This window comes from Apis florea, unplaced genomic scaffold (genome assembly GCF_048593485.1).
Source record: "Apis florea isolate Af1SG1 unplaced genomic scaffold, ASM4859348v1 contig_3811_pilon, whole genome shotgun sequence".
Classification (NCBI taxonomy): Eukaryota; Metazoa; Arthropoda; class Insecta; order Hymenoptera; family Apidae; genus Apis; species Apis florea.
In genome coordinates, this window is record NW_028256868.1 from 52,692 (window position 1) to 79,928 (window position 27,237).

A 27,237-nucleotide genomic window follows, 5' to 3' on the forward strand; every position below is an offset into this window, starting at 1 on the left:
ATTAAAACGCTACCAATCGCAAGTTTACAAATGGGGAATGTCGTAACGAGTAAAATAAGGAAGCTATGTTTCATCTTCTTGAGGTTAACTTTTAACCTCAGTGTCAAGGAAAACATGCATCTCATTGTTATTGCCGCCACCCGCATATAATTCTAAACAGAATTACGTAATGACAATAAAAAAGAACGATACGTCTTCGAGAACGAGTATGTTTGAAATATTGGATTTCTTTTTTATATATACATACATTTATTAGAAGAAGAAAAAAAGAGATATTTATCGATAATTGCAGATGCAATGGATTTTCAAATTTTTTTGAGCTAAAAATAGACTCTGCTCCATCTTATTTGATTCTTCTTTTTTTCCGGCCTGAATATCACGAACGAATGGTCGACTGACAATGGTTGTTTTTAATCGAAGTGACCGGAAACGATGGCTTCTTAATATGCTTATTGGTTCAGAACGCAGAGGCCAATGTCGTTCGCGTTTCTCAATCGAAGCCCGAACTTGATAACGTTCATACATACTTCGTTGCGAAAGTTTTCTTTAATTAAAATACTCTTAATCTTTTAAATGTACGTATTATATTCATTAAAAACTTGTTATATCTTTAAACCAAGACTTTATCTTCGTTACGACGATTAAATTTTAAAATCTGCATCTTTCTCGTTCTTTTTTTTTTTTTTTTTTTTTAGAAATAAATAAATTTGGAAAACTTTTAAATTCTTCGTATTATTCTTTTGAAAGCAAGAAAAATATTAAGATCCAAAAATCATCAAGCTCTTCCCTCAAAGAAATCAAATTCAAGATACTTCATTATATATTATTTCTTCAAAAACTAAATTATATTAAAATAATTTCCTTTGACAACTTCTCTGTTTCCAAGATCCTTTCCATCCCGTCCCCCTCTCTAATCTTCTTTTCTTCTTCTCGTCGAAGAAATTCAATTTCGAAACATCACAACATCCCCAAGCAAAAAAAAAAGAAAGAAAACATTTAACTTCCGCGTCTCAAAAGACGATATACCCAAAGCCAACGACCTCTTTCCAAAATCCAATTGATGGCACGACACCCATGTAACCTCGTCATCCAATCCCAAAAATAAAAGCCGTTCCATCTCCATTCAATCCCCTTTCTATGCCCAACCAAAAAAAACCTTTTTTAAATCCCCTTTTAAATCCAAAACTTTGAATATTTCTCAATTGCACGCGAATTAAAATTACAATCTATCTTTCTTTTTTTTTCGACGAAGTTTAAACACTTAATTCCTCCCGTTTCCCACGCTTCGAGAAAAATGACACTCTCAAATGGAAGAATATATACAACCGTGTATTTCCAAATATGGAAAGTGGCACGTGTGAAGCGCGAAATATTTGAATATTCGAAGCGAAGACGGGTGTGTAAGTGTTTACAAAATTTTGTAAAGAAAGAAAGAAAGAAAGAATAAAAAAGAAAAAAGAAGAAAACAGAGGAAAGAAGAGGAGACGACAGGGTGGGACCGAACTCATCTCTTGTGTTCTTCTGTTGGGCCGTCAGCTGGACGCGGCCGCGAGCAGGGCGAGGAGGGAAAGGACTCGTGGAGGGAAGGAGAGACGAGAAGACGAGGGAAGAGAGCCTCTTCTCTCCGGATGAGCCTTCTCTCGCCGCGGCTCGTTCACAATCTGCTGCTCCAGTCTCGCGTCGAGTCCCGTCGCCGCATCTTTTCGGGGCTCCTTTCCTCTCGTTCGGCTTCTCTATCCGACTTCGAGTCCGCGGAAACGGCGTGCAACAATCCGCGAACAAGTGCATTCGAACATTTTTATCGTTATCGCGAGCAAATTTTTCTTTCGAGAAAGAATTTTCCTCCCGAGAAAGATTCAACAATATCGAATATCGTGAATATCGTTCGCGAGTATTTTTATATTTTAACGAGTATTTGGATCCGAGTATTGGTTTTTGGACGAATTGGTGAATTGGCAAGGGACGGGTTAAATTGACATTTCCTTTTTTTTTTTCTTTTTCCTGTCGAACAGTGAAAGGTGATTCAGAATTGGTGATTCAATATTGATTAGAGAGAGAAGGCACATGGATGAGGCTGGAATCGAAGTTTTATGGTCAATTTCGTTGGTGAAGTAATGTTGATGGTTTCGTTGACAGGTATGGGCGATAAGATAAGATTAATTAGAGAGCTCGCGATCAAGAATGTTAGAATGGCACGATTATTGGAAGTTTCTTGATCTATTTTATGACACTGTTTCGCTATTTCGTAATTGTTATCTTCAGGTTACTACAGTCGGAGAAGAGTATCTAGCATCAAACTGCTTATATCGAAAAGCTCTACGTAATGAGAAAAATTTTTCTCCATAAATAAAAGTTTTCTCGATTCGAAAAATCTTTTAATAAAAAAAATCTTCGCTAAAAATATTCGTCCCATACCGATAACGATCATCTAATTTTTAATCAAAAGATAGAGAAATCTTAGAATCTCGCGCGTTCGAATTAAGAACTCGCAACAGATCGTTCCTCGTTCGTTTCGTTAACGCAACAACCAAGAATAATGACTAATTGCTTAAATGAGAATTGATGGTGGAAATTGTCCGCGTATTCCGCATTTCTCGTGCAAATAAACGATTAATTAGACGCGTTTATCAATCCTGCTCCGTAATAGAACGTGCGAACCAGACCGATCTCTTTTTACACGAGTTTTGCACGAGCATACCAAGCCGAGTTATGGAACTTTAATGATAGCCTCTGCTCGGTCCGCTTTTACGTTATGATAACGAGTGAAAGCGGGAGTGCGTGTATCTCTATCTTGGCGAATTTCCGAGGAACGTGTTGTGTTGATTCCACTTTTCTTTTCTCCCTCCCCCCTCCGCCCTTTTTTTCTTTTGTTTTTCTTTCTTTCTTTTTTTTTTTCTTCCATGGCGAGGAAAGGGCGACTCGAGACGGATAGAACGAGATCTCGATTAAATAAATGGATGGCGGCCGCCGCGTGGAATTCTAGTTGGAAATTTTCTAGTTCGCCTTCTGGCCAACTAACGATGATAAATCGTGCTAAATCGTTAACTCGTAATTTTTCCCTACACCGTGAACTGGTTTCCTTAGATATGGAATTTTAATTCGTACGTGCATTTGAATCTTTGAACCGGTTTTCCATTCGGGAATAAAATTGGAAATATTCGAAAATGGATATTGAATCGGTGATGATTGGACAACGCGTTTGTTTCAATGATAATTACATTATATCATGGAGAGACGATACTTTTTTCGACTTACTACTTTCGTTTATAATAGCCTTAATATAATAAAGAACAGACGCGACGAAGGTACGAAGATTGGAAAAAGGGGAAGGGATGATTTTTCCAACTCTTCGATTCGTTCATAATTTCGATTCTGCCGATCGAGTGCAGCAACGATGAATGGGCTGGAAACTTCATAGTTCCAGTCTGTTCGTTCGAACGAGGGAACAGCTATTGTGAATATTTATATCAAAAGATAGTTGCATCTATCTCATCGTACTAATTTGGTGCTTCCGGAAAGGCGTCATAGCCAGCTCTGAATCGCGACAATTATCGCTCATTGTCTCTTCCCTCGGTTTACGTGGCGTGATTTTCGCTCTTCTCGCGAAACGGGCAATCGTAAACTAAACATAATTTCCATAAACGTGACTGTTCTTTAATCTCACGCGTTACTTAACGATAAACTCTACGCGGTAATATTTTTACCATTTAAGGAACTTCCAACGAGTGCCTTCGAGTTTTTTTTTTATTTCGAAATCCACGCATACCGCGATACTTGTCGAATTATTTGCAAATAAAATAACAATTACCGACAATTTCAATGATTCGTTCGACTTGAAAAGGAAATCTTCGATTTAAAAATAAAAAAGGAAGATTTATGATCCATATATATATATACTAAAAAATTTGGATGCACAATCGATTACAAAGATTCGTTCATTTTCCATAATCGTTAACCGTTCCCTTGAGAATACGGACAAATTTACAAAGAGAATTTAAAAAGATTTCGCGCGTCTACACGTGTCTACTATACCTATAATGTAACATTTGCAAATAGAATCATTGATATAATAGCAAAGATAAGGGTATCACAAATTATTTACAAGTATACCACTATTAACAAATCGAATCCCTAACAATTCCAACGGTTCTTCTTGACATTTCTTAGAAAAAAATATCACAAATTAAAAAAAAAAAGAAAGAAAAAAAAGGAGGAGGAGGAGGAGGATTTCACGCAAGAGATCATTTTCACCCCAAAGATCCCCGACGAATCGAGTTCAGAGAATCTCTCCTCTGGAACGGAGACGCTTCTATTACAGAATCCCGTGCGCGTCAGATTACCGAGCATCCAGTCGATCGAGAACCATGATCGTGGAACCGATCGTGGTATCGATCGCGATCCGGCGTTGAAATCGTTCAGAGAGAGAGAGAGAGAAAGAGAGATCGAGACTTCGTTTATCCGCGTGTGATCGTCGATTGATCATGAGACGAGCGTACGAGTAACACGCGACGGAAATCCCGCTGCTGGACAGTTTTCTCGTTCGACGAGACGTGAATCGATGATGCCGCCCGCCAAAATGACGAACGAAATGGCGTTCATCCTTGCCATCTGGCTCCTGATCGTTGCCAGGGGAGTGACGAGCACGGGACAACGATATACTACCAGCCCGGCGCAGGATCTGGATAATACTCTGCAATCGGTCCCGCCTCTTGGGTGAGTATCCAGTTATTATCCAGGTAATTAATATTTCTTCCCCCTCCACCTCTTCATGTTGATTCAACAGGAATTGAATCCTCGATATGAAATATATACGATTGGATGTATCTCTCTTTGAATTTATCAATATGTTGTTCAATATACGTGGCTGTGTCCGATATTTCGGATTAAAAGTGTGGATCAGGAAGAATTTAATTACTTATTTATTGAACACACGTAAGAAACGTGTATAAGTTTAGTTAAGAAAGTTGTGAAGTTTATTATTCCTTTTCAAGGGATTTTACATCTTGCGCGTTCCAAAATTGAGTTATAAAAAATATTATTGTAAATAATAATTCGCGGAACAACGTAACTATAATCCAGGGCCAGATTGCACGCAGATCATCGCTGAAACGCGAACCGGCCAATCTGCGCCCATTTTTCGAGCCGAGATATCGTTCGATCTCTCGATATCGCGGGACAGTAATTTTAGAGGGATGAAGCGAGGTGTGATTACCGCGAGGATGTTTTCTTTGAAATTTTAGGACATTCGATATTTTTACTTTCCTCTTCTTTTTCTTTTTTTTTTCTTTTCCCTTCTTCTCTCTGATCGTTTGCTTCGAGGTTGTTGCTGGTACGATTTTTGCGTACAACGTACGAACAAATTTCGCGTTCGCGTTGAATGTAAAATAAAAATAATTAAAAACTGTATTTATCGAATAATTATTATCATTAAGAATAAAATTTCCCGATCGCCGATTGTTAATTTGTACAGAATTAAATTGAATGGGTATAAATTGAAAAGAGAAATAATTTATTCTTCCAATAATTCTTGGCATTTCCGAGAAAAAAATATCACGAATTAAAAAAAGAAAAAAGGAGGAGGGTTTCACGCAAGAGATCATTTTCACGTGAAAAAAATATGGAAAGGAATATCGAGAGGAATATGATGTCACGGATTGTTGAAGAAGTTGGAGCAGATTGGTGATCGAATTCTCTCTCCTCACGCGGTAAGTGGTAGGATGTTTGACAGGTCCTCGAGTTCCAGACGTGGGAATACCAGTGATAAAGCTGTTTTCAGCTCGTTTCTATTTTTACTTGCCGGTAGGGAGGGGGGGGGAGGAGAGGAGGGAGGGGGACAGGAACGCGTAATGAAATCGTTCCAGCAAGGAACTTTCTGCTCTAGTTTCTTTTTTCATTCGAATTACGTAATGTCGCGCCTCTTAGTTCGAACGTAATGTTTATCACGTTCTCCCATGTCTCATTCTATTCACTCGGAACATTCGTACCCGTTGAAAAACATTCCAGATAGATTTCGCTATATAAAATGTTTAATTCTTCATTCTTCTCTAAAGTAAATTATTCCATGAATTATTCATAGATTCGTTTAAATTAATTTCTATTCTATTCTGGATATTTAAATTTACTTTGCAAATTTGCGGGAATGATAATGCGCGATAGTTCATCAGTAATGATTCTTTCTTTTTTTTTTTTTTTTTTTTTAAAATTGAAAATATCACCCCGAGATCAAGGAAAGTGCAAAGATCACGTTCGATTCTTCAAAGAGGCGAATCGAAACTTAGAAAATGTACGTATAACGTGATAAAGGTCGCACTGCGGCTCGTTATCAATCGATGCAACGGTCAATCTTGATGCAATCCCGAAATAAAACGTGGCAAGCGTGCATGTAATTGCGCAATTATGAACGCTCGAAATATGGTTGTTGACCTCGTTGACTAATTGCTTCGAACAAAAAAAAAAAAGAAATGATTGAAATTAATCACTTCGAATTTTCTATCTAGATAAAAAAAAAAAAAAAACATTCTATGAAGTTTAATCGAAAGAAGTTTCTTGAGTTTCTTTTCAAAAGGTAACAAATATATTCAAAAATTAGATAAAAAATTTTCATATAGAAATCGAGAATTGGGAAATTTAATCGTAAAGGGAAAAGAAATACGCACAATATAAGAGTAGAAAAATAAGAAAAGAAAAAAAGATTCTAATTTAAGGCCCCTACGTTCCGTTTAGAACTTTACACTTCTCAAACTTAATTATACACGAAAAGAAAAAAGAAGGAAAGAAAAAATTGTCACCTCCAATTTATTTAACAAATGTGTACGATCCCCAAGCGCAAAGCGGATTAAAGTGGATCTACCAGTCTATAAGAGCGATAAAAAATATAGTCTCAGACATAAACGACCAAGGCCTAAAATTTATTATTCGACTCCAGAGTTCCAGACTTAATTCGAAGCCTCTTTTTCACTTCGAAACGATTCCACGCGTCTGGATCGTAAAATATATCCGAGCAATGACATCCGAGCAAAAATCGGATTCTGTAAAAGATGAAAAAAAAAAAAAAAAAAAAAAAAAAAAAACGTTCTTCCCTTCCGAATTACTCAGTTCCTTCCGAACGAATTGAATTTCGCCAATTGTTGAAAAATTGACGTCGTCCCAACTTTTGAGATTCCAACTTGTTAAATCATTTGGTGACGTGAGACGCGTTCCCAGGCGGATCCGTGAAAAGTGTTTCCGCCTTGAGAAACTCCACGGTCAATTGGCCCTAATGGATGGATAATAATGGTCCATCATCTATTTGGATTCGGTTGGAATTGCCGCGGAACGCGAGAAATCGCTCGAGCGCACGAAACCTTGCCTACGATGGTGCGAGGAAGAGGGTTGGGGGAAAAAGGAGATGAAAAATGGGGATTGAACCGCGAATGCGTAACGTAACGCGTAGATAACCTAATTAGAGGAGTTATCGCCGGCGTTTCGTCGCGACGCTGCGCTCCTTTGGATCTGACAAAATCTGCGATTTCGCAAAATTTGTCGATATAACCAGTGAATCGTCCCGATTACTTTTCTCCTTGTTTTTTCTCCTTTTTATTTATCATTATTATTATTATTATTATTATTATTATTATTATTATTTTAATTTGTACAGTATTGCCAAGCATTGTGCCGAATCGAATCAACGTTCCTCGAATCCCTTCGAACTTCATAAAATTACGATATCCATCAGGAAAAAAGAAATTCCTGAAATTTTTATCTACTTTATCTACAATATTTAAAATAAAATTGAATCGATCCGAGAAATTAATTCGTAAGATTTATATTGCGCGAGTGAAACCGTAATTGATCAACGTACGAATGATTGAACGCGTGGAATAATTTTATCGACAAAATTCTTTCTCGATCTTCCAAAGGAGCAACACCGCGTCAACCGCGATGATTCTGAACGCGTTATTGAAAAATGGGACGTCTTCCTGATTCCTCGATACACGATCCCGCCTTAGAAGAAACGGGAGGCACGAAAAAAGGAAGGTATCGATCGTTGATCGGAATGCTGGCGCGAATAGAGAGACAGAGAGAGAGAGAGAGAGAGAGAGAGAGAGAGAGAGAGAGAGAGAGAGAGAGAGAGAGAGGAGATGGTGACGGTTCATTATACAAAAGCCTCCACAAGTGACGGTATTAGCCAGGCCCCTGCGGAAAAGTATTGGACATTAGCGAGGGTATCGTATAGCGCTGGGAGCAGAGGAACTAGTTTGTTACGGTAAAAGATTCTTGGCAGCTCGTTGCACGCGATAGTGGCACCGCACGGGATCTCTGCCGGCGTCGCCAGCCGGTGGATCTTCTCTCGGATGCGGGGAAATAAGTAAAATCGGAATAAACGGACGGGTCTCGTGATTTCACTTAATACGGGACATTAGCCAAGGCGATAACGTCAATCCGCATCGGTGGTTTCACGATGAATGAGGTTGTTGCCGTTCCGCGAGAAAAAAAATTTTCTCATTGTCGCGACGTTCGAATTTCCCGCCGATTTCACGACGAAATTCACCATAAATTCGATAAAATAAATTTAGAATAGATTTTATCTCGCGCCAAGAATCGATATCACATTCGTAAGTGTATATTTATAATTGCGGCGAATAATTGAACGAATTTGGGACAAATCGATCGAGATTCGTCGCGACCAAGTTATTAGAAAATTATATTATTTCGAGACTTGAACGATCGGTCGAGAACGGAACGATTCACGTCGAATCACTCGTTTGAATCGAGCGAGCAAATTCGCGTGGTTGGACGTTGATCGGTGGACGATCGACCTTGAGAGGGAAGGCCGCCGAAAATCGAGCGAATCGCCGGTCTTTCCGAGCGTCACGCTTGGTCAACTTTTTCATTAATAAAGACGCATTAGCCGGTATCCTGTCACGGCCAATTAGAGCCACGTTTCACGTACCTCCGCTTTTGACCATTGACGCTCAACTGCGTCATTAATACCGTCGCATCGATTATCATTCCACGGAACTGAAGTGCATCTCGAAGCGGTCAATTAGAGAAGAAAGAAGGGCGTTCCGCCGATCGGATGATGATGATAATGATGATGATGATGATGATGATGATGATGACGATACGTTGCATTCGACTTTGATTCGATCCCTAGTTTCAATCATCGATTTATCGTGTATTGAAAATGATAAAGATTACTCTTCTATATTTCCACGATTCGAAAATGGAAATTATCGGCGAGAAGAAAGAAACGATACTTTTTTTCTTTTTCCTTTTATTCTCGTTGCAACAGTGCGCGATGATTCCTCGAAGAGAAAAATCACGATGGGTACAGAAAGAGAAGGATGCCTGGTTGGAGGCGTGCGTAATCGGGCGGATAGATAACTCGTGCCCTACAATCGATGAACTTTGTCATTTATCGGTTGTACTTCTTCAAACGAGACGATAACAATGTTCTGGAGCGAATTAATAAAGCCGACCGAGTTACGCGTGACGTTTCGACAAACTGTTTAAAGCTTGACCCGGTTCCCGCCCCTTTTAATCTCCGTTCAATAGATTCGAAGACGATGCTTCGATGTTAATAGACTGTGACGGATTGCGCGAAATTCGTAATTGAATATCGGGAATTTGCGGGCATTTGATGACGTGTCACCACCGAGATTTGACTCTTTGCTCTTTTTATCGATGCGGTTTCTCTCTCTTCTTTATTGATACATCGCAGAGTGATCGATCGAAGTGCTCGGGAAAGTTTTTAAAGGATATTTCTTCCTCTACGGGAAATTGCAATTCGGAAGAGGAATTAATTCGAACTTGATTCGCGAAGTGGCCAAGGCGAGAAGAAAACGATTCCAGCTCCCTTTCTTATCGTCTCTCTGCCCACCATGGATGGATTTAACAACATTCCTCAGTGACGGATTCATTACTTCATTATTTCAACATTATTTCCTGTCTTCAATGAATATTATTACCGACTTACTTTCGTCTTTATTAAATAATTCTTCGTTGAACAAGAACTCGTAAGAAATTTACCGACTCGCGAAATATAAATGATATAATAAAAATTTGAATTATTTAGATATCACGTTGTTACGTAAATTTTCCAAAAAAAAAAAAAAAAAGAAACTATTATTTACTTCTACATATTTCTACAAATTTATTAAAAGAAACAGATCGATAAGATACCTTTTCCTCCTAATATCGAAATTTCTTATATAATAATTCTTTCCAATTATTCCCGAATTAAAGAAAAGGAAAAAGAAAAAAAAAAAGAAGTAAACATACGTGTCAACGTTTCTTCTTAATCATTACAAAACTCGTTATGTCAGAATCAACTTTCAAATTTACTTTCATGCATTATTTATTCGTACCGTCGCGTCCAACTTTATTATTATCATCATTAACATCCCAGGAAACCGATGAAGGCTGATTCATCGCTCGCCATTCTCACGCGTGTCGGGCTTTATCCATTCAGCCCGGAGCAACTTTCGAGCTGACATCGCATCATGAAGCCAACATGGTCGAATTGCGACTTCGTCGAATCCAACTTACGCCCGACCCCGTTCCCCGAATCGATCCTAATTGGCGGACAATTCGCCGCCAAGATTTGTAACTTAAACGTGTCGGTATGCAGCAACCAAGATTTCAGCCACTTTTCCTCCCTCCAACACGGTTCCTCTTTCACTTCCTCCCGCGTTGCGTTACGTAAAGGCCCACTCACGACTCCAATCGGCTGAATAATTATGCCATGATCCCATCCCCTGCAATCCTATATTTGGACCCGAGTCCAACCCCTTCAAATTTTCGTTACGCGCTCATAGCGTCATAATTGCCATCGAGAGGATCATTACATGCGCCTCCTTAAGTGGAAATAGTTTGTGCAAGAAGGAAAGAAAGCGTTACAAATGTTGCGATAGAATTTTAATTCGAACGAGTAACAAGTGTAATAATTTCCGTCAGTGAATTTTCAGTTGACATTTTCAACTGATCCCAGGAATAGGATTCTCTCTTGAGAGATGTCAATTGCCACAATTGAAGCCCCGTAACGAGAGAGAGAGAGAGAGAGAGGTCTCCTTCATCTGGATGAAAACTCCTTCTTCTAATTATCGCACAGGCAGGGGATAATAGGCGAGACGATAAATTTCTATATCATAACCACGTTGATATTATCCCATATTGGTTTCGTAATAACCACGACTCTGCCCTCGATAAGCTCCTTTAATCTCCCGTTGTTGTTTAGAAAGATCGTAAATAATGCCCTCCCCCCTTGCTTGTTTCACCTAATTCCTAAACGTCCATGGCTTTTTTTTTTTCTTTCATTCCTCTTCTTATGATGTGCGCGTACAACACGACCTTAAACGGATACACGGTCGCGTTTTGATCGCGTTTAATTCTAATGGACCGTAATCCCGAGAGATCGTTCCAACGATCGTTTCATATCCATTTAAACTGCACTTTCCAATTGAACTTTTAAACCCACACCCACCGCGCACAGCCTGTTTAGACACGCATCAGGGTTTGCGCAGTTGGTTTATTGGATTACTGGCGAGCCGAGCACGCGCAACGAGGAGCGCATTGTTACCGCGAAACCATTTTACGAATTAAAGCGATGCCGTGGACCGCTTGTCGGAGGTTAGGTTACAACGAGGGTAATTCTTTTTATTCTCTCGTTTTATTCCTACGCACGTTTTGCTCCGTTGATTGGAATGATTCAATCGAAGCCTGTACTTCGATGAAGTTTGATCGATGTTTTACGAGCGATTCGTGGTATTGCGGGGTTGTTTTACATTTAAAAATTGGCCGGGAAAGAGAGTTGAGCTCGTTACTTCCTTTATGAAATTACGATTTGACGAAGGGGATATCCCATGGTTGGAAAGATATCAAAGAGGGAAAACGAAACATTCTACTACTTTTGAATTAAATTTAAACGAACGAATTTATTATCCAATTTATCATCTAGGAAATAACTTAAAATTTAAACTCAATCCTATATTCTTATCTATTAATTAGACATTAAAAAGGAAGAGCAAGAAAGACTCTCGATGATCGATTTTTATCGTTCCAATTAATTACATATGATCGTTGATCAGGTGAAAATTACACGATAGGCGAGAATGTTTCGGATCATCAAATATTTCAAACGTATCGTGAATCGTCGTGAGATATTTTTACCTGCCTCTTTTTCAACTATACAGATACAAATTTGCACGGAACATCGTCGAATTATCCAAAAAATTCTTTCTCGTACAAAAAAAAGAAAAAATTCCACAATTTCGCGCACGAAAAGAAAATCAGAAAATCTGGTGGATGCAGGAGCAGTAGAAAAGAGATTAGAAGAAAAAAAAAGAACGGGGAAGCAACAAAGGCAAAGTGAATTTCGCGCGATTCCGGCGATAAGGCGTTCAAACGAGGTCGCGGCGACGCTATCAGAAGACGGAAACGCGATTTTTGCGGGAGCGAGCGAGGCGTGCAAACGGAGCGGAGCGCCGGTAACACGGTGTCGCGGCACGCGTTCGGCATGCACGCAACGCCGCGTAAAAGAAAGAATGGGAAGAGAACGCGGTGTGCCACCTCGGAACAAGGCGGCCATTCACATCGAGCCGGCCGTAATTAACGTCAGCTGCTATAGCCGAGCCTCTGAGTACTTCCACTTACGCGCCTCGGCGCCGCGGCTCGCTTCGCGTCGGCGTATTTACACGCCTGTAAACACGACCCCCTTTTCTTTTTTGCGCGTGGCTGCCCGTTTCGCGGTTTTATCCGATCGTGACGACAGCTTCGATCGATGAGATCATCTCGTGTAAAAGGAAGAAAAAGAAAAAAAAAAAAAAAAGAACGGGAGGAGACGCTGAAAGAGGTTCCCAGTCCCAGGTTATATCTCGGCTGGAAAAAACGATTCGTCGATCGTCGTGCGCCTATTTTTTCTCTCTCTTCTTGTGATCGCATAGATCGACTTTTAGATTAGACGCGGTGCACACAATTATAATCGAAATAACTCGGATCTTGCCATCTGAACCAGCCACGTTGTTTATCCTTCGCTGTATAAAAAGAAAGAAGAAAGTGAGTTCTAAAATATATTTTTCGCCTCGTGAATGTAAGAAAAGGATCGGGGAAAAGAATTGCATCTTAAGAAAGATAGGAGCGAGGAAAGAGCCTTTCACCACCAATCATAATCAAGCGACATAAGCTCGTTTAATTTTCCAGGCCGAACGTGTGCAGGTCAAGATACAAGAATTACTGTTGCCCCGGCTGGACGAAGAAGCCCGAGACCGGTCTCTGCGTAATTCGTAAGTATACATTGAGCGAGAAGACTGGAGAATCCGAGGCTCGATCATAATCGTGCCCACCCGTAATTGGACGTGATCTCACGAGCCTCGGATGCATTCAATTTTAGCGTTCATTATCGAAACGGTTCGAGAGGAGAAGCGGGCGTTCGCGACGAATAATTGCGTTGCGCAACTCACACAAATGGGTGGTGCGACACGACCGATCGAAAATTACTTTAATGGCCCGTTACACGCTTCCTGTTGATCGTATCGTCTTCACGATGGCTCGTGACACGGTTGAGACGCGGCGAAATTCTTTTATAAATAATAATCGGATCGGGGAAGATGTTGTAAAATATCTCTTGCTCGATGGGAGCGTGAATTCGTGGGAATATAAGAAAGAGAATATAGAAATTTACGATAGAAATGTAGAATAAGGGAAGAGGTTGTAAAACATCTCTTGCTCGACTCGAAGCGAGCGTGGGATACAAGAATGTAGAAATTTATCGATGGAAATGTAGTAAGGGAGGATAAAGGGGATGTGGAATACGTACAGAAATATGCGAATCTCTTTTAGCTATATGCGTGAGAAGATGCGGCCCGCTGGGCAGATGCATAAGGCCGAACATTTGCTTGTGCGAGGGTGGCACCGTGGCTTCGTCCTGCACCAGCGGTCAAACCAAAGGTGGGGCCAGTTGTCGATTCAATGTATCTCGACACCACCGTTTTGTGAAAATTACCTTCTAAAGCAATATACTTCTCGTTGTAGCTACGCCCACGTATGAAACTGGTAGTAACGCGTTGGACAGGGGCGAGTCTGGTAGATGCAGGGTGCACTGCATAAATGGCAACTGCGTTGATGGCAAGTGTCAGTGTCGGAGCGGATATCAGGGCGAATTTTGCAACGAGCGTGAGTGGTCGAAACTTATATTCTAGCTAATTCCTCCTCCTAGTTTCAATATAATTCCACGTATCGTCTGTTGTTTAACACAGCAATCTGTCGAGAACCGTGCTTGAACCAAGGGAGATGTATCGGTCCGGATCGTTGCGCTTGTATCTACGGATACACTGGAAGACGATGCGAAACAGATTACAGGTATGCAATTTCCGTAAATATTTCTCTTTTTCTTTCACGCACAGTTGTCGTTTATACGTTTATTAATTGTCGACCAATCATTGAAATTAGGCGGTTGTTTCTTTTCTCAGAACCGGGCCGTGTTACACGAAAGTGAAGAACGGCCAGTGCTTGGCGAATCTTCAGGGTGTCGTGTGCACGCGGCAGTTGTGCTGCGCCACCGTGGGCAAGGGCTGGGGCCATCCCTGCGAAAGGTGTCCCGCGAGGCTCGACTGCGAGCTGGGCCACTTGAAAACTAACCAAGGCCAGTGCGTTGGTAAGCGACAATATTATCCAGGAAGAATCGGTCGAAAATTGTAAAAATTTTCTACTCGATATTAATTGATCAGACATCAACGAGTGCGAAGCGATACCGGGTTTATGCGAGGGTGGAAAATGCGTCAACACTCCGGGCTCCTTCACTTGCGAGTGTCCCGACGGCCAGGCCAGAGATCCCGAGACAAACTCTTGCAAGGACAAAGACGAGTGCCAGGAGGAAGGAATTTGCACGGACGGCCGATGCATCAACACGAACGGTGGTTACTATTGCCTTTGCAATCCAGGATTTATCCAGAGCCAAGATCGAAGATTCTGTATAGGTAAGCAAATAGCGAGTAGATATCGCTTGGAAAAAAAAAAAAAGGGACGCGCGCAATTACTCGAGAAATTACTTAAATTTAGATGGAAGGCAGGGCCTCTGTTACACGTCCGTGAACAGAAACGGCCAGTGCAAAAATCGTTTGGCAATGAGGCTGAGCAAGAAAGATTGCTGCTGCGGGAAGAACATGGGACGCGGATGGGGCGACGAGTGTTACATCTGCCCGAATCCCGGAAGTGGTATGTAGAACGGCAAAAAATGCGAGAAAACGATTACGAAACTACCATGCTTGAGTGAGAAACGTAATAAAACGCTTAAATGTGGAACGAAAACTAAAGTTCACCCAGAAAACTGGAGATAATGGTAATAGGAAACGGGGAGTAACGGGATCCGTGTTATTACTCAATTATAGACGATTACAACAGGCTTTGCTTGCAACAACTGCAACCGATCACCGAGATAAACGAGTGCGCGTTGAGGCCGGACATATGCGGAAACGGGAAGTGCATAGACACCAAGGACGGATACGAGTGCGACTGTTACAACGGATTCACCAAGAAGGGAAACAGATGCGAGGATATCGACGAGTGCCTGTTGGGATATTGCCAGGGCGGTACTTGTCGAAATTACGAGGGAAGCTTCTCGTGTCAGTGCCCCCCGGGATTCGTCGTGTCTGGTGAAGGCAGATATTGCACGGGTAAGTGTAATTTCGTAGAAGAGAAAAAAAAAAAAAAAAAAGAAAAATTTCGATTTTCGAAAACTATTTCGACTATTTTTTTTTTTTTTTCAAATTTTTTTTATACATATATACAGATCACGATGAATGCCAGGACACGGGAATGTGCAACAACGGGCACTGCATCAACATGAACGGCTCGTTCAAGTGCAAGTGCAACGATGGCTACGTTTTGTCTCCCACAAAGAATACCTGCATAGGTAAGAGCGGATTCTTTTTCTCCTGCGTTAATTAAAAAATTAATTTTTGACGTACGTCGATGGATAGATATCAACGAATGCGCCGAGAATCCGAGAATCTGTTTGAACGGCCGATGCGAGAACACACCGGGCTCGTACCACTGCATTTGCCAACCTGGATTCACTCCCTCGAGAGACAACACGTTTTGCGTGGACATGGACGAGTGTTCCACGAGCGGGATGTGCGAGAACGGAAAGTGCGTGAACATGGAGGGCTCCTTCAAATGCGTCTGCGACTCCGGCTTCCGGATTGGACCCGACCAGAGCCACTGCATAGGTGTGTGTCGTTTCTTTCATTTCTTTATTTATCGTTTTCACCATGTTTGGTATTAGAAAAGCAAACGTTTGTTGATCGTTAGACATAGACGAGTGTCTGAGCGCACCGTGCCAAAATGGCCGGTGCATCAACACCCCTGGTAGCTTTCGATGCGAGTGCAATCCTGGATTTAATTTGGGACCGGATGGACGATCTTGCCTAGGTGCGTATCCAAACTATCCATATACTTCCCCCTTTTATTAAATTTTCGACGAGTAAATCGAACGAGTGGAAACGATTCGAATCGTCATCAGAGACAAGGAGGGATCTGTGTTACTCCCAGTACAGAGACGGCCAATGCTCGAATCCCACGTCGACGGCAGTGACAAAGTCGAGCTGTTGCTGTTGCACGGTAATACTGGGACAGCCCATGGGCTGGGGTACCCCCTGTCAACCCTGTCCACTTCCAAACACCAACGAGTTCGACGCTTTGTGCCCGCACGGTGCTGGAATGACTTACAGCGGAGATGGTAAAAATTGATAAAAAGAAAAAAAGTCAATTCCTCAAAGTCGATAAATTCTCTGTTTTGTAATGTTCTAATTTTTCTTTGAAACGAAGATATCAACGAGTGTGCGCAGAATCCAAACATTTGCGTGAACGGTGGCTGCGAGAATCTCATGGGCACCTATCGTTGCATCTGCGACAGCGGGTACGAGGTTGACGCAACAGGGAAGATATGCAGCGACATAAACGAGTGCGAATTGGAGCAGTCGTTGTGCAGCGGTGGCCAGTGTCGAAACACCCCTGGCAGTTTCCAGGCAAGTAAACCACCTCGCGTGTCGAATCGACACGTCTTCCTAGATTAGATCTAAGCCCCTAAACTTGGAGGATGCACAATTGGCCGTGACCAATCGAGACGTTTAAACGTTCGTGCAGTGTATTTGCCCGAGCGGGATGCGATTCAACACGCAGAACCACATGTGCGAGGATATCGACGAGTGCGAGGAGCTTGGACCGGATGTGTGCTTGAACGGAATCTGTATAGATACTCTGGGATCCTACGAGTGCGAGTGTTCACCCGGATACATCCTCGACCACACAGGCCACATTTGCATGGGTATGAACAATCAAACGACGAGTTACACAATCTCGAAAAGATGCTGTTTGGAGATCGAACAGCTACGTTCTTTCCTTTTTTTTCGTAATAAGTCTCTTTCATCGACAAATTTCTTCCAGACAACAGGAGAGGCTCCTGCTGGACCAAGATGATAGACGGTCGATGCGAGTACAATCTGCCAAGATTGGCGTTAAAGTCGGAATGCTGCTGCTCGGTGGGTGTCGCCTGGGGAAGCCCCTGCGAGCTCTGCGACCACTCCATCTGCGAGTGCACCAAAGGTTACGCGAAATTCGGCGGAAAAGATTGCGTGGACGTGAACGAGTGCGAGTTGAACAGCGACATATGCAAAGGTGGCGGCACGTGCGTCAACACCGATGGATCCTATCGCTGCGAGTGTCCCCCCGGATTGACTTTAGACGCCACGCGTGAGTGAACCATCAAAAGAGTCAAGGATTTTAATTTTCTTTCAACTATTAATCTTCTTGCACAGATATCACGTGCATAGACACGAGGCAGGAGACTTGTTACCTGGATTATAGACACGGCCAGTGCACGAATCCAATCGAGGGCCAATTTTCCAAGAGTCTGTGCTGTTGTTCCGTGGGCCGTGCGTGGGGCAGCGAGAGATGCGAAGCGTGTCCGAAGCCGGGGACCCACGCGCACAAGGAACTGTGTCCAAGGGGGGGCGGTTTCACGGATAAGCAAGACGTGAACGAGTGCATCGAGTTTCCAGGGATGTGCTTGAACGGAAGATGCAAGAACACCGTTGGAAGTTTCAGCTGCAAGTGCAACCAGGGCTTCGCGTTGGACGAACATGGGATTAAATGTAACGGTGAGCCCATTTTTCTCCGTTTCAAATTCTCCAGTATCGAATCGAATCTTCGGTTCGAATCGTATTTTTTATTCGTTGTTCGATCGAATCGACAAGTCGATGGTTAAATTTGAATTTTTCGCGGTGGACAATGTCTGAACTTGGTTCTTCTTTGCACAGACATCGACGAATGCGAGATCATGCGCGGAGTGTGCGGGAACGGAACCTGCAGAAACACACCTGGCAATTTCCAGTGTGATTGCAATCCTGGATATCTCGGCCACGATATAATGAAAATTTGCATGGGTACGTTTTAACCATTCCTGATTCGTCGTTACGAACATGTCGAAGAAGAAAGAAAGAAGAAATCGTCATCCACTTTGAATTTCAGACATAAACGAATGCGAGGAGACACCAGGATTGTGCCGAGGGGGCAGTTGCATCAACACGGAGGGCAGCTTCAAGTGTCAATGCCCACCCGGCCACGAGCTAGGCCCTGACAAGCAGTCGTGCAAGGACATAGACGAGTGTTCGAGAACAAGCGGAATTTGCTCGAACGGTGTCTGTGAGAACATGATGGGCACTTATCAATGCATATGCGACGATGGTTATCAACAAACTGGACTAAAGTCCCACTGCGAGGATATAAACGAATGCGCGACCAATAACGGTGGCTGCGAGGACGTTTGTCTCAACACGCCTGGCAGCTTCTCCTGTTCTTGCAGGTATACGTCAAACATCTTGTGGATGGTCGTAAGATCGATGAAACTTTGATAGCCGAATTCTTCTCCTTGTTTTATCGAAACAGCATCGGGTTCGCGTTGAATCTCGACGGCAGATCGTGCGTGGACGTGGACGAATGCAAAGAGAATCCACGAATTTGCAATGGAGGGAAATGCACCAACATAGAAGGTGGCTACATATGCACCTGCACCGATGGATTGATACCCGGAAAGGACGGGGCGTCCTGCATAGGTAAAAGCGATCGAGATCTCGATAAAAATCTCTCGTTTAAAAATCCAAGAGCTTGGAAAAAAAAAAAAACTTAGTTCCGTGAAAATTCCGGGAAATTATTCTGATTTGTCGCAGACATCGACGAGTGCAACGCGCAGCCCAATATATGCGGCTACGGCGAATGCTACAACACGATTGGGTCGTACAATTGTCGTTGCGAGGAAGGTTATTCGGTGAAACCGGACCAGGGACCGGGATGCACCGACGACGACGAGTGCCTTTTAAACGTCTACTCCTGCAGCGAATTCGCGGAGTGCCAGAACACCCAAGGCTCGTACGAGTGCACCTGCCACGAGGGTTTCGTAGGGAACGGCGTCGAGTGTAGAGACATCAACGAGTGCCTCACCAACAATGGAGGATGCGACTCTAACGCGCAGTGCATCAATACGGAGGGGTCTTTCAAGGTGAGAACTAGGCGAGCGAAATTAACGATAAAATTAAACTGAAATATTTCGATATCCTGTTGTAACACACTGTTCACAGTGCGACTGCGACGCCGGGTTCAGAGGGGATGGCTACACTTGCAAGGATATCGACGAATGCGCCAACGACAACACTCTTTGCGAAAATGGCCACTGCCTAAATTATCCCGGATCGTTTCGATGCGAGTGCGAGATGGGCTTCATGCACCCTGACGAGAATAACGAGCAGACATGCGTGGATATAAACGAGTGCGAGATGTTCAGCAATTTGTGCGTGTTCGGCCGATGCGAGAATATATTCGGCATGTTTCGTTGCGAGTGCCACGAGGGATACAAGTTGGACGGCTCGGGTGGAAATTGCACGGATATCGACGAATGCGAGAATCCTCAATCGTGCCAGTACGGCACGTGTGTGAATACTCAGGGGAAATACATATGCAAGTGTCCGCCTTATTACGAGTTGGTCGAAGCTGGAAACGCCTGCGTCGGTGCGTTATCCTTTCTTGTGATAAAATACTAAATTTCTTCGAGAGGCATCCTTTTCAAAAATTCAACTTCCTTTCAAACAGTTCGATTTTTAAAGATTCTAAATTTGCCACGAAAGTCTTTTCAAGTCTTTAAGAGGAAATTTTGAAATTTGAAACTTGATTGGAAGAATACAGGCTCATCCTTTTCAAAAATTTCAATTTTTAAAGTTTTTAAGAGGAAATTCTGAAACTTTGAAAATTGTTTCCATTACAGACAGACGAGAATCGTTCTGCTTCGTCGGTTTCGAACACGGTACCGGAAGGCCTCAGTGCATCTTTGACATGGCCTCTTCGGTGACGAAAGCGACGTGTTGCTGCAGCATTGGCAACGCTTGGGGAAATCGTTGCGAGGAGTGTCCCCAAGTTGGAACGAAAGAATTCCAGGAATTGTGTCCGGGTGGTTCCGGATACAGACCGAATCTGGAGACCGTCATCCTGGAGGATATCAACGAATGCGAGGAATACGAGAATATCTGTCAGAACGGGCATTGCACCAACACGTTCGGCAGTTTCATGTGCTCCTGCAACGAGGGCTTTATTCTGGACGACACCAAAAGCAGTTGCATAGGTAATCGAATCGAGTATTTTCCATTAGAATCGAAAAATATCCCGTCAATTGTAATTGTACATATAATTTTTCACTTAGATGTGAACGAATGCGCTTTGCATCCACAAATATGTGGGGTGGGTCATTGCATCAACGATCAAGGGAAATATCACTGCGAGTGTCCAGAAGGGTACATGGCGATGCCAGGAGGAAGTGAGTGAAAGTTTATCAAGCGAGTTCGTTGCAATTATTCGTGTAAAAATTCAACTGTATTAACTTGTATATCAGAGGAATGTGTCGACATGAGGAAGGAATCGTGCTATCTGAATTACGAGTCGGGCGAATGTTTCAACCCGATGATGCATCCGCAAACGAAAATGTTGTGCTGTTGTTCCATGGGAGCCGCGTGGGGTAGCCCTTGTGAAAAGTGTCCAGCCGAGAGGACCCGTAAGTACGAGAAAATATTTTTCTCGAACGAGAGAAATCCAACTCTTAACACGATTCCCTTTAGGGGAGCACGAAATTCTTTGCGGCCAGGTACCTGGCCAGATAATGAATCCCATAACGAATCACACGGAGGAAATCGACGAGTGCGCTCTCATGCCGACAATGTGCACTCACGGCCGTTGCATGAACACTCCTGGAAGTTTCGAGTGTCAGTGCGATCGTGGATACGTGTACGATCAGGATTCTCATCAGTGCATCGACGAGAACGAGTGTCTACAGGTGATTAGAGAAAAGCCTAGACGAAAAAAAAAAAAGAAATACTTTCGATAATTGTAACCCGTCGATCGTTATTATTCACCGGAGAGTTTGTTTGTTCAATTCTCGTTCCAGATTCCGAATCCGTGCAGTGGAAACGCACAGTGCATAAACAAGCAAGGTTACTTCGAATGCGTTTGCCCGGCCGGATACAAATTGGGGCTGAGTCAACGAGACTGCGTCGACATCGACGAGTGCTACGAGCGGCCAGGAATTTGCAACAATGGCGCCTGCAACAACCTGCAAGGCAGTTTCCAGTGCATCTGCCACGGTGGGTTCGCGCTCACACGGGACAGGGACAACTGCGTGGATATCGACGAGTGTCAAAGAAATCCGAATATCTGCAACAACGGCACCTGCGTGAACACGCTCGGCTCGTACAAGTGCATCTGCTATCAAGGATTCAAGCTTAGCCCCAATAACGATTGCGCGGGTAAACTTCTTTTCAATTCATTTTTTTTTTTTTTTTTGGAAATTCGATAAACGTTGCGTTTGAAAAAATGAATTTTGCGAAACAGACATCGACGAGTGCAGGATTATGCCCTTCCTCTGTCGCAACGGCAGGTGTCGAAACACTATCGGAGCCTTCAACTGTGAATGCGCCGATGGCTACGTGCTGGCTCAAGATGGCCAGCACTGCAGAGACATCGACGAGTGTCACGAAGTAAGTAACAAGATATGTCTCGAAGATTTAAAAAATTAAAAAAATTTAAAACGATCGTGTTTAGATTCCGGGCCTCTGCCCATCGCCAGGAAAGTGTCAGAACTTAATGGGATCTTACATATGCACTTGTCCACTTGGTTACGAGTTGGATCACACGAGAAAGAAGTGCGTGGGTGAGTAAAAAAAAAAAAAACCGTACGACGATAATAAACGACAAATTCGTACAATCAACGGATGGAAATTTGCGAATCAGACGTGGACGAGTGCGTGACGAGCGAAGAAATCTGCGAGAATGGACGGTGCATCAACACGGAGGGTGGGGTGATCTGCGAATGCCCCGTCGGGTACAGATTGAGCGACAAGCCGAATTCGATGAGGTGCATCGACGTCAGGGAGGATCTGTGCTACGACCGATACGTGGGCCACCTGAGAGGACGATGCTCCTTTCCCAGAACGGGCGCGATGACGAAGAAACACTGTTGTTGCACCATGGGCAAGGCATGGGGCAAGTACTGCGAACAATGCCCTCCGGAGGATAGCGGTAATTAAAGATACTTTCATCCGCGACGAGAAAGGAAAAAATACTTTCGACCGTTCTTCCGTTACCCTTTCTCCTTCCAGAGGAATTCAAAAGATTGTGCCCCGAGGGAGCAGGCAGGGACGACACGGGGATCGACTTGAACGAGTGCCTCTTCATGCCGGACGCTTGCGCAGGTGGCGAGTGCATAAACACGGATGGCTCCTTCCGATGCGAGTGCCCCTCCGGCTACATGCTGGACGCGAGCGGCAGACGTTGCGTGGACAACAACGAGTGCCTGTCCCAGCAAAACATATGCGGGAACGGGACGTGCACCAACATCGAAGGGGGCTTCGAGTGTTCGTGCAACGAAGGATTCACCCCGGGCGTGAACCAAGTCTGCGAGGACGTGAACGAGTGTCTGGAGCTGGGCAACCAATGCGCCTTCCGATGCCATAACGCCCCTGGCTCCTTCAGATGCATCTGCCCCTACGGCTACACTTTGGCCCCGGACGCGAGACATTGCATAGGTCTCTTCTCTCCTTCCAGAATTATTATTTGGAAGACAAAGCTTTTCTGCAATTATTTTCAACCACGATCGATTATTATTGTTCCAGACGTGGACGAGTGTGCGACCCCGGCCAACAATTGCAAGTATCAATGCAAGAATCTTATCGGTTCCTTCATGTGCATCTGTCCACCTGGATACCAACAGATCGGCATGACCGACGAGTGCAAAGACGTCGACGAATGCGCGATTAATTCAGGTTTGTGCCGAAATGGTCAATGCGTGAACGTGGAGGGTAGTTATCAGTGCCTTTGCTACGACGGCTTCGAGCAGAGTCCGGATGGAAAATCTTGCATAGGTATGAATTAAGAAATAGATATTGAGATACTCGACGAAAACTAGGTTCATGGTATTGTACGTTTTTAGACCGTAGGATGGGTTACTGTTTCCTGCAAACGATCGGTGGCAGGTGCACCGCAAGAACCTCCGATCTGAAGACGGTGACGAAAGCGGATTGCTGCTGCACTATGGGCGCGGCTTGGGGACCCCAGTGTGAGATTTGCCCCACGAAAGACTCTGACAATTACAACGAGCTATGCTTGGACAAAGGTTTCTCCGTGGATGGTCAAGGTGCGTGAATATATATATATTTTTAAAATAACTCTTCATCGTAAAAATTCCTTTTCAGACATCGACGAATGCAGAACTATTCCTGACCTGTGCAAAAACGGATTGTGCATCAATACTCTGGGTTCTTATAGATGCGTCTGCAATAAAGGATATAAGGCGGATAAGTCTGGGACCCAATGCGTTGGCAAGTATCGAGCAACAAGCTTGTTGGAACGATATCGATCATAGTTGGAATCCGGATGAAACGTATCGAATTTCAGATATAAACGAGTGCGAGGTAACGCCAAAGCCGTGCAAGTTCAATTGTCAGAACACGGAAGGAAGTTTCATCTGTTCCTGTCCAGCCGGTTTCATTTTGAACCCCGATGGAGTCAGCTGCAGAGATCTGGACGAATGCGCGACAGGGAATCATCTGTGCCAACAGAATTGCATCAACACTCAAGGAAGCTACACTTGCGGTTGCCAAGAGGGTTACACGCAAGACGGAGACGCTTGTCACGGTTCGTCGCGACGCAATGTTGATTAATTATGTTCGTTCTTTAATTTCTCTGTTATTTGAATCTACGCTACTCGTTTCTAGACATAAACGAGTGCGACCAGCCTGGAACCTGTCCAAAACCGGGCACCTGCATCAATACGCTCGGCAGTTTCCGGTGTATCTGTCCCAGAGGGTTCAAGCTTGACCAGTCTGGAAGATTTTGCATCGATCAGAACGAGTGTGCCGATGATAGCACTTGCGAGCACGGTTGCCAGGTAATGAATCGAGCAAATTTTTTCTACTCGATCCTCCGTCTAAAATTCTCTCCTCTCCTCTTAATTCATAAATTCGTTAACGAATTTCAGAACTTTATGGGAAGCTATCGTTGCGGATGTCCAGAAGGATTCGTTCAACATCTTTATTACAACCAGTGCATCGATGAGAACGAGTGCAATACGTCCCCGTGCGGGGACAACACTTGCATCAACACCATTGGCAGTTACAAATGTGGCTGCCCGGATGGTTACCAGTTCGACGGTAATTTGCAAATTTGCGTTCAGGTAAGGGCTACCATTTCAACGAGATCAATCGATGATTGCTGCTTAAAAGATGTTTAAAAGAAAAAAAAAAAAAAGAAAAAATGTGAAAACGCACTTCACAGGTGAGCGCTGGATGCATCGGAAGCCCTTGCGCCTTTGGCTGCACCCCTAACGGGGCAAATGGTTTCATCTGTGGATGTCCTACCGGGTATCAACGAATTGGACAGGTTCGTCATCGATGTTCCATACACGAGGGGAGGGGAGAAAAGCAGTAATACTTCAATATTTCTTTTCTTTTTAATTTCCAACGATCAGGGTCACTGTTTATCCACGATTAATCCACTGTCGCAAGGACACTTTGGCGAAGACATCAGCAGTGCACCAACTTTCGTGATAAATCCGGATCCGTATCATATACCGCCTGCGGACGACAAGACAATATCGACGGAAGGCTGCTTTTCTTGCAAGGTGATCTTACTTAGATTAGTTCCCGAATCGGGTCATTCTGATGTCGTCAACAATTGGGATCAATAAAAAAAATTATTTTCCAAAGGTTAACGGGAAAGGAAGGCACAGAAGGTATTTGCGAACGAAATCAATGGATCGGGAATTGATCGCGCGAAGGCACGAAATCATGAAGAGACGGTTCGTCAGATCAGCAAAGAGGCACCATCATGGCGAAGAGTATATCCTCAAGATCAGCCTTCGACAGACCAGGCATCGAATGAGAATCATCAAATTACAACCGGCTGTCAAGGTTCGTTCGCATTTTTAATTTCTTTTTTTTTTTTTTTTTTTTCGCTCGATCAAAATGTTTCCTTCGTCTTTAATTCTAAGAATTAAACAGACAGATTATAATTTATCACAGGACGAGAACATGGAATACACGATAATCAAGGGGAACGACGACAATCATTTCGAGATCGTGAACGAGCACGGAATTTCAGCCCTCCACTTCCGCAATCGATTGAAGGAACCCGGCCAATTCCGGTTGATGATACATGGACGTCCGCGAAACGGTATAAGCGAGGAAAACGAGGTCTGGGAAAGGCCTCTCACCTTCAGAGTACACTTAATAGTGACCGAGTAATTCTTAGGGAAATCGACGTTGCTCGACGTTTCGGTTCTTTTTTTTAGTCAATTTCCACGAAGTGAACACCGAAACGAAAGGCGATTGGAAAGGCGAGAGATTGCCGGGCTGAGTATTATTATTATACTATATAGGCACGATTCCATTCTCACGAATTAGAAAAAACGCTTTGAAATTTATGTGTTCATTCACACAGCCTTGACTTACGTCGTCTCACTGCCAAATAATTATCCTTCTCACTATGTTGCTATGTAAAATAATAAATCTTTAACACTGCCTCTGCTTTACTCGTTTTACATTTTTATTCGTTTTTCTTCTCTCTCTCTCTCTCTCTCTCTCTCTCTCTCTCTCTCTCTCTCTTTATGATAGATATACATGTGTATATTTTTTACAAAAGTTCGATACATAACGGTCGAAGTAACGGCATAAGAATATTTTACGAAAAAAATAATAAAAAAAAATATATATATATAAATAAATAAATAAATGGAAAAAAAAAAAAATAAAAAAAAGACAAGACAGATGAAAATACGAAACTATTCTTTAGAATCACTGCCTTAATTTTTCTTTAACTGCCCGCAATAACATGTTATTACACACGTAGAAATAACACTTTTTAGGGATGTACAAAAAAAAAAAAAAAAAACGAAACGAACTTTTCTATTTTTTAAACCTAAGTGAACGAAATGTATACATATACAAACATAGCTTTATATGTACTAGAAGATAAAACGAATCGGTACGAATAGGAATGCGTGGAGATATTATGGATATATATCTTAAACGAGACTAATATCGTCAAATAAAAATTTGATATTTCTTTAAAATCTAAATCATAAACATCCATATCTTCTCCTCGTATCCACCTCCTCGTTCCACGAAGTGCCTTTCAAGATAATGAAAAGAGAATTATATAAGAAAATTAACGTTAATCGATCCGATAAAACATTGTACAATTTAATTAATAGCCCTTAATTGAGCGATTAATGAATCGCGTCGTTCTTATGTGGCATATGTGAATAGAGACTATGACGGATAATTTTGTACAATCGGTGTGGATTACGAAAAGACTACTTCACCCGACACGCAATGGTTCACAAATATATGTATTATAAATCTGCACTCTTCTTTATCAATCAATAACTAAATCAATCCTAATATCGCTCTTCCACCGTTTATTTACTACTGTTCATTCTTTGTCAACAGGCCAAATTTGTACGTTATGTCGTGCACGTAAATCTGGCCAGGATTAATTATGCAAGAGGGAAAATTCTTAATATTGATCGAGTCGGGATAATTTTGGGGCGACAAGATGAATCCACCGTGCCTCTGATACCGTACACCATCCTTGCCCCAAATTTCCTTTTCAGTTACATTCTTCACCTGGAATTGTGTTATTATTCGAAATTTCGAAGATTCGTGGGAT

The 27,237-nt window shown here is 42.9% G+C and overlaps 2 protein-coding genes across 5 annotated transcripts in view; one reads left to right on the plus strand and one right to left on the minus strand.

Moving 5' to 3' along the window:
- The window catches only part of LOC100873002 (galactose mutarotase), a 32,548-nt gene that overhangs the window by 3,199 nt on the left and 2,112 nt on the right, over positions 1-27,237 (minus strand). For 2 of the 3 annotated variants that reach the window (XM_086917096.1, XM_086917097.1), the window contains one exon: positions 26,092-27,194. The exons of the other annotated variant lie outside the window; for it this stretch is intronic. In XM_086917096.1, coding sequence (XP_086773222.1) covers positions 26,994-27,194 — 201 coding nt within the window. In that variant the 3' untranslated portion in view covers positions 26,092-26,993. Of the gene's footprint in view, positions 1-26,091; positions 27,195-27,237 lie in introns of those variants that run through there. 3 annotated transcript variants of the gene reach the window in all.
- LOC100862980 (fibrillin-3) lies at positions 1,672-26,933 on the plus strand. 2 transcript variants are annotated; one of them, XM_086917094.1, is made up of 42 exons: positions 1,672-2,136; positions 4,168-4,713; positions 13,180-13,262; positions 13,819-13,926; positions 14,011-14,151; positions 14,235-14,337; positions 14,448-14,632; positions 14,706-14,954; positions 15,037-15,192; positions 15,366-15,650; positions 15,767-15,889; positions 15,957-16,205; positions 16,288-16,407; positions 16,499-16,714; positions 16,804-17,003; positions 17,122-17,302; positions 17,422-17,727; positions 17,793-18,134; positions 18,294-18,419; positions 18,505-18,838; positions 18,922-19,088; positions 19,203-19,531; positions 19,611-20,037; positions 20,291-20,644; positions 20,723-20,836; positions 20,912-21,070; positions 21,135-21,349; positions 21,461-21,818; positions 21,904-22,049; positions 22,114-22,222; positions 22,303-22,590; positions 22,671-23,096; positions 23,184-23,432; positions 23,501-23,704; positions 23,763-23,888; positions 23,965-24,204; positions 24,285-24,457; positions 24,548-24,742; positions 24,844-24,948; positions 25,037-25,189; positions 25,275-25,478; positions 25,590-26,933. In XM_086917094.1, the coding sequence occupies exons 2-42, from the start codon at positions 4,559-4,561 to the stop codon at positions 25,809-25,811; spliced, it is 8,625 nt and encodes a 2,874-aa protein (XP_086773220.1). In that variant the 5' UTR covers positions 1,672-2,136; positions 4,168-4,558; the 3' UTR covers positions 25,812-26,933. The 2 variants fall into 2 exon arrangements, with proteins under 2 accessions (XP_086773220.1, XP_012339889.1); XM_012484435.3 differs by having other exon boundaries at positions 4,319-4,713.

Excerpts from the sequence above, each read along its gene's own strand:
- LOC100862980 (XM_086917094.1), top strand. The coding sequence starts at position 4,559 with ATGATGCCGCCCGCCAAAATGACGAACGAAATGGCGTTCATCCTTGCC. Across the intron at positions 18,135-18,293 it reads ACATGGGATTAAATGTAACG|ACATCGACGAATGCGAGATC; the intron begins GTGAGCCCATTT and ends TTCTTTGCACAG. Across the intron at positions 23,433-23,500 it reads GGATGGAAAATCTTGCATAG|ACCGTAGGATGGGTTACTGT; the intron begins GTATGAATTAAG and ends GTACGTTTTTAG.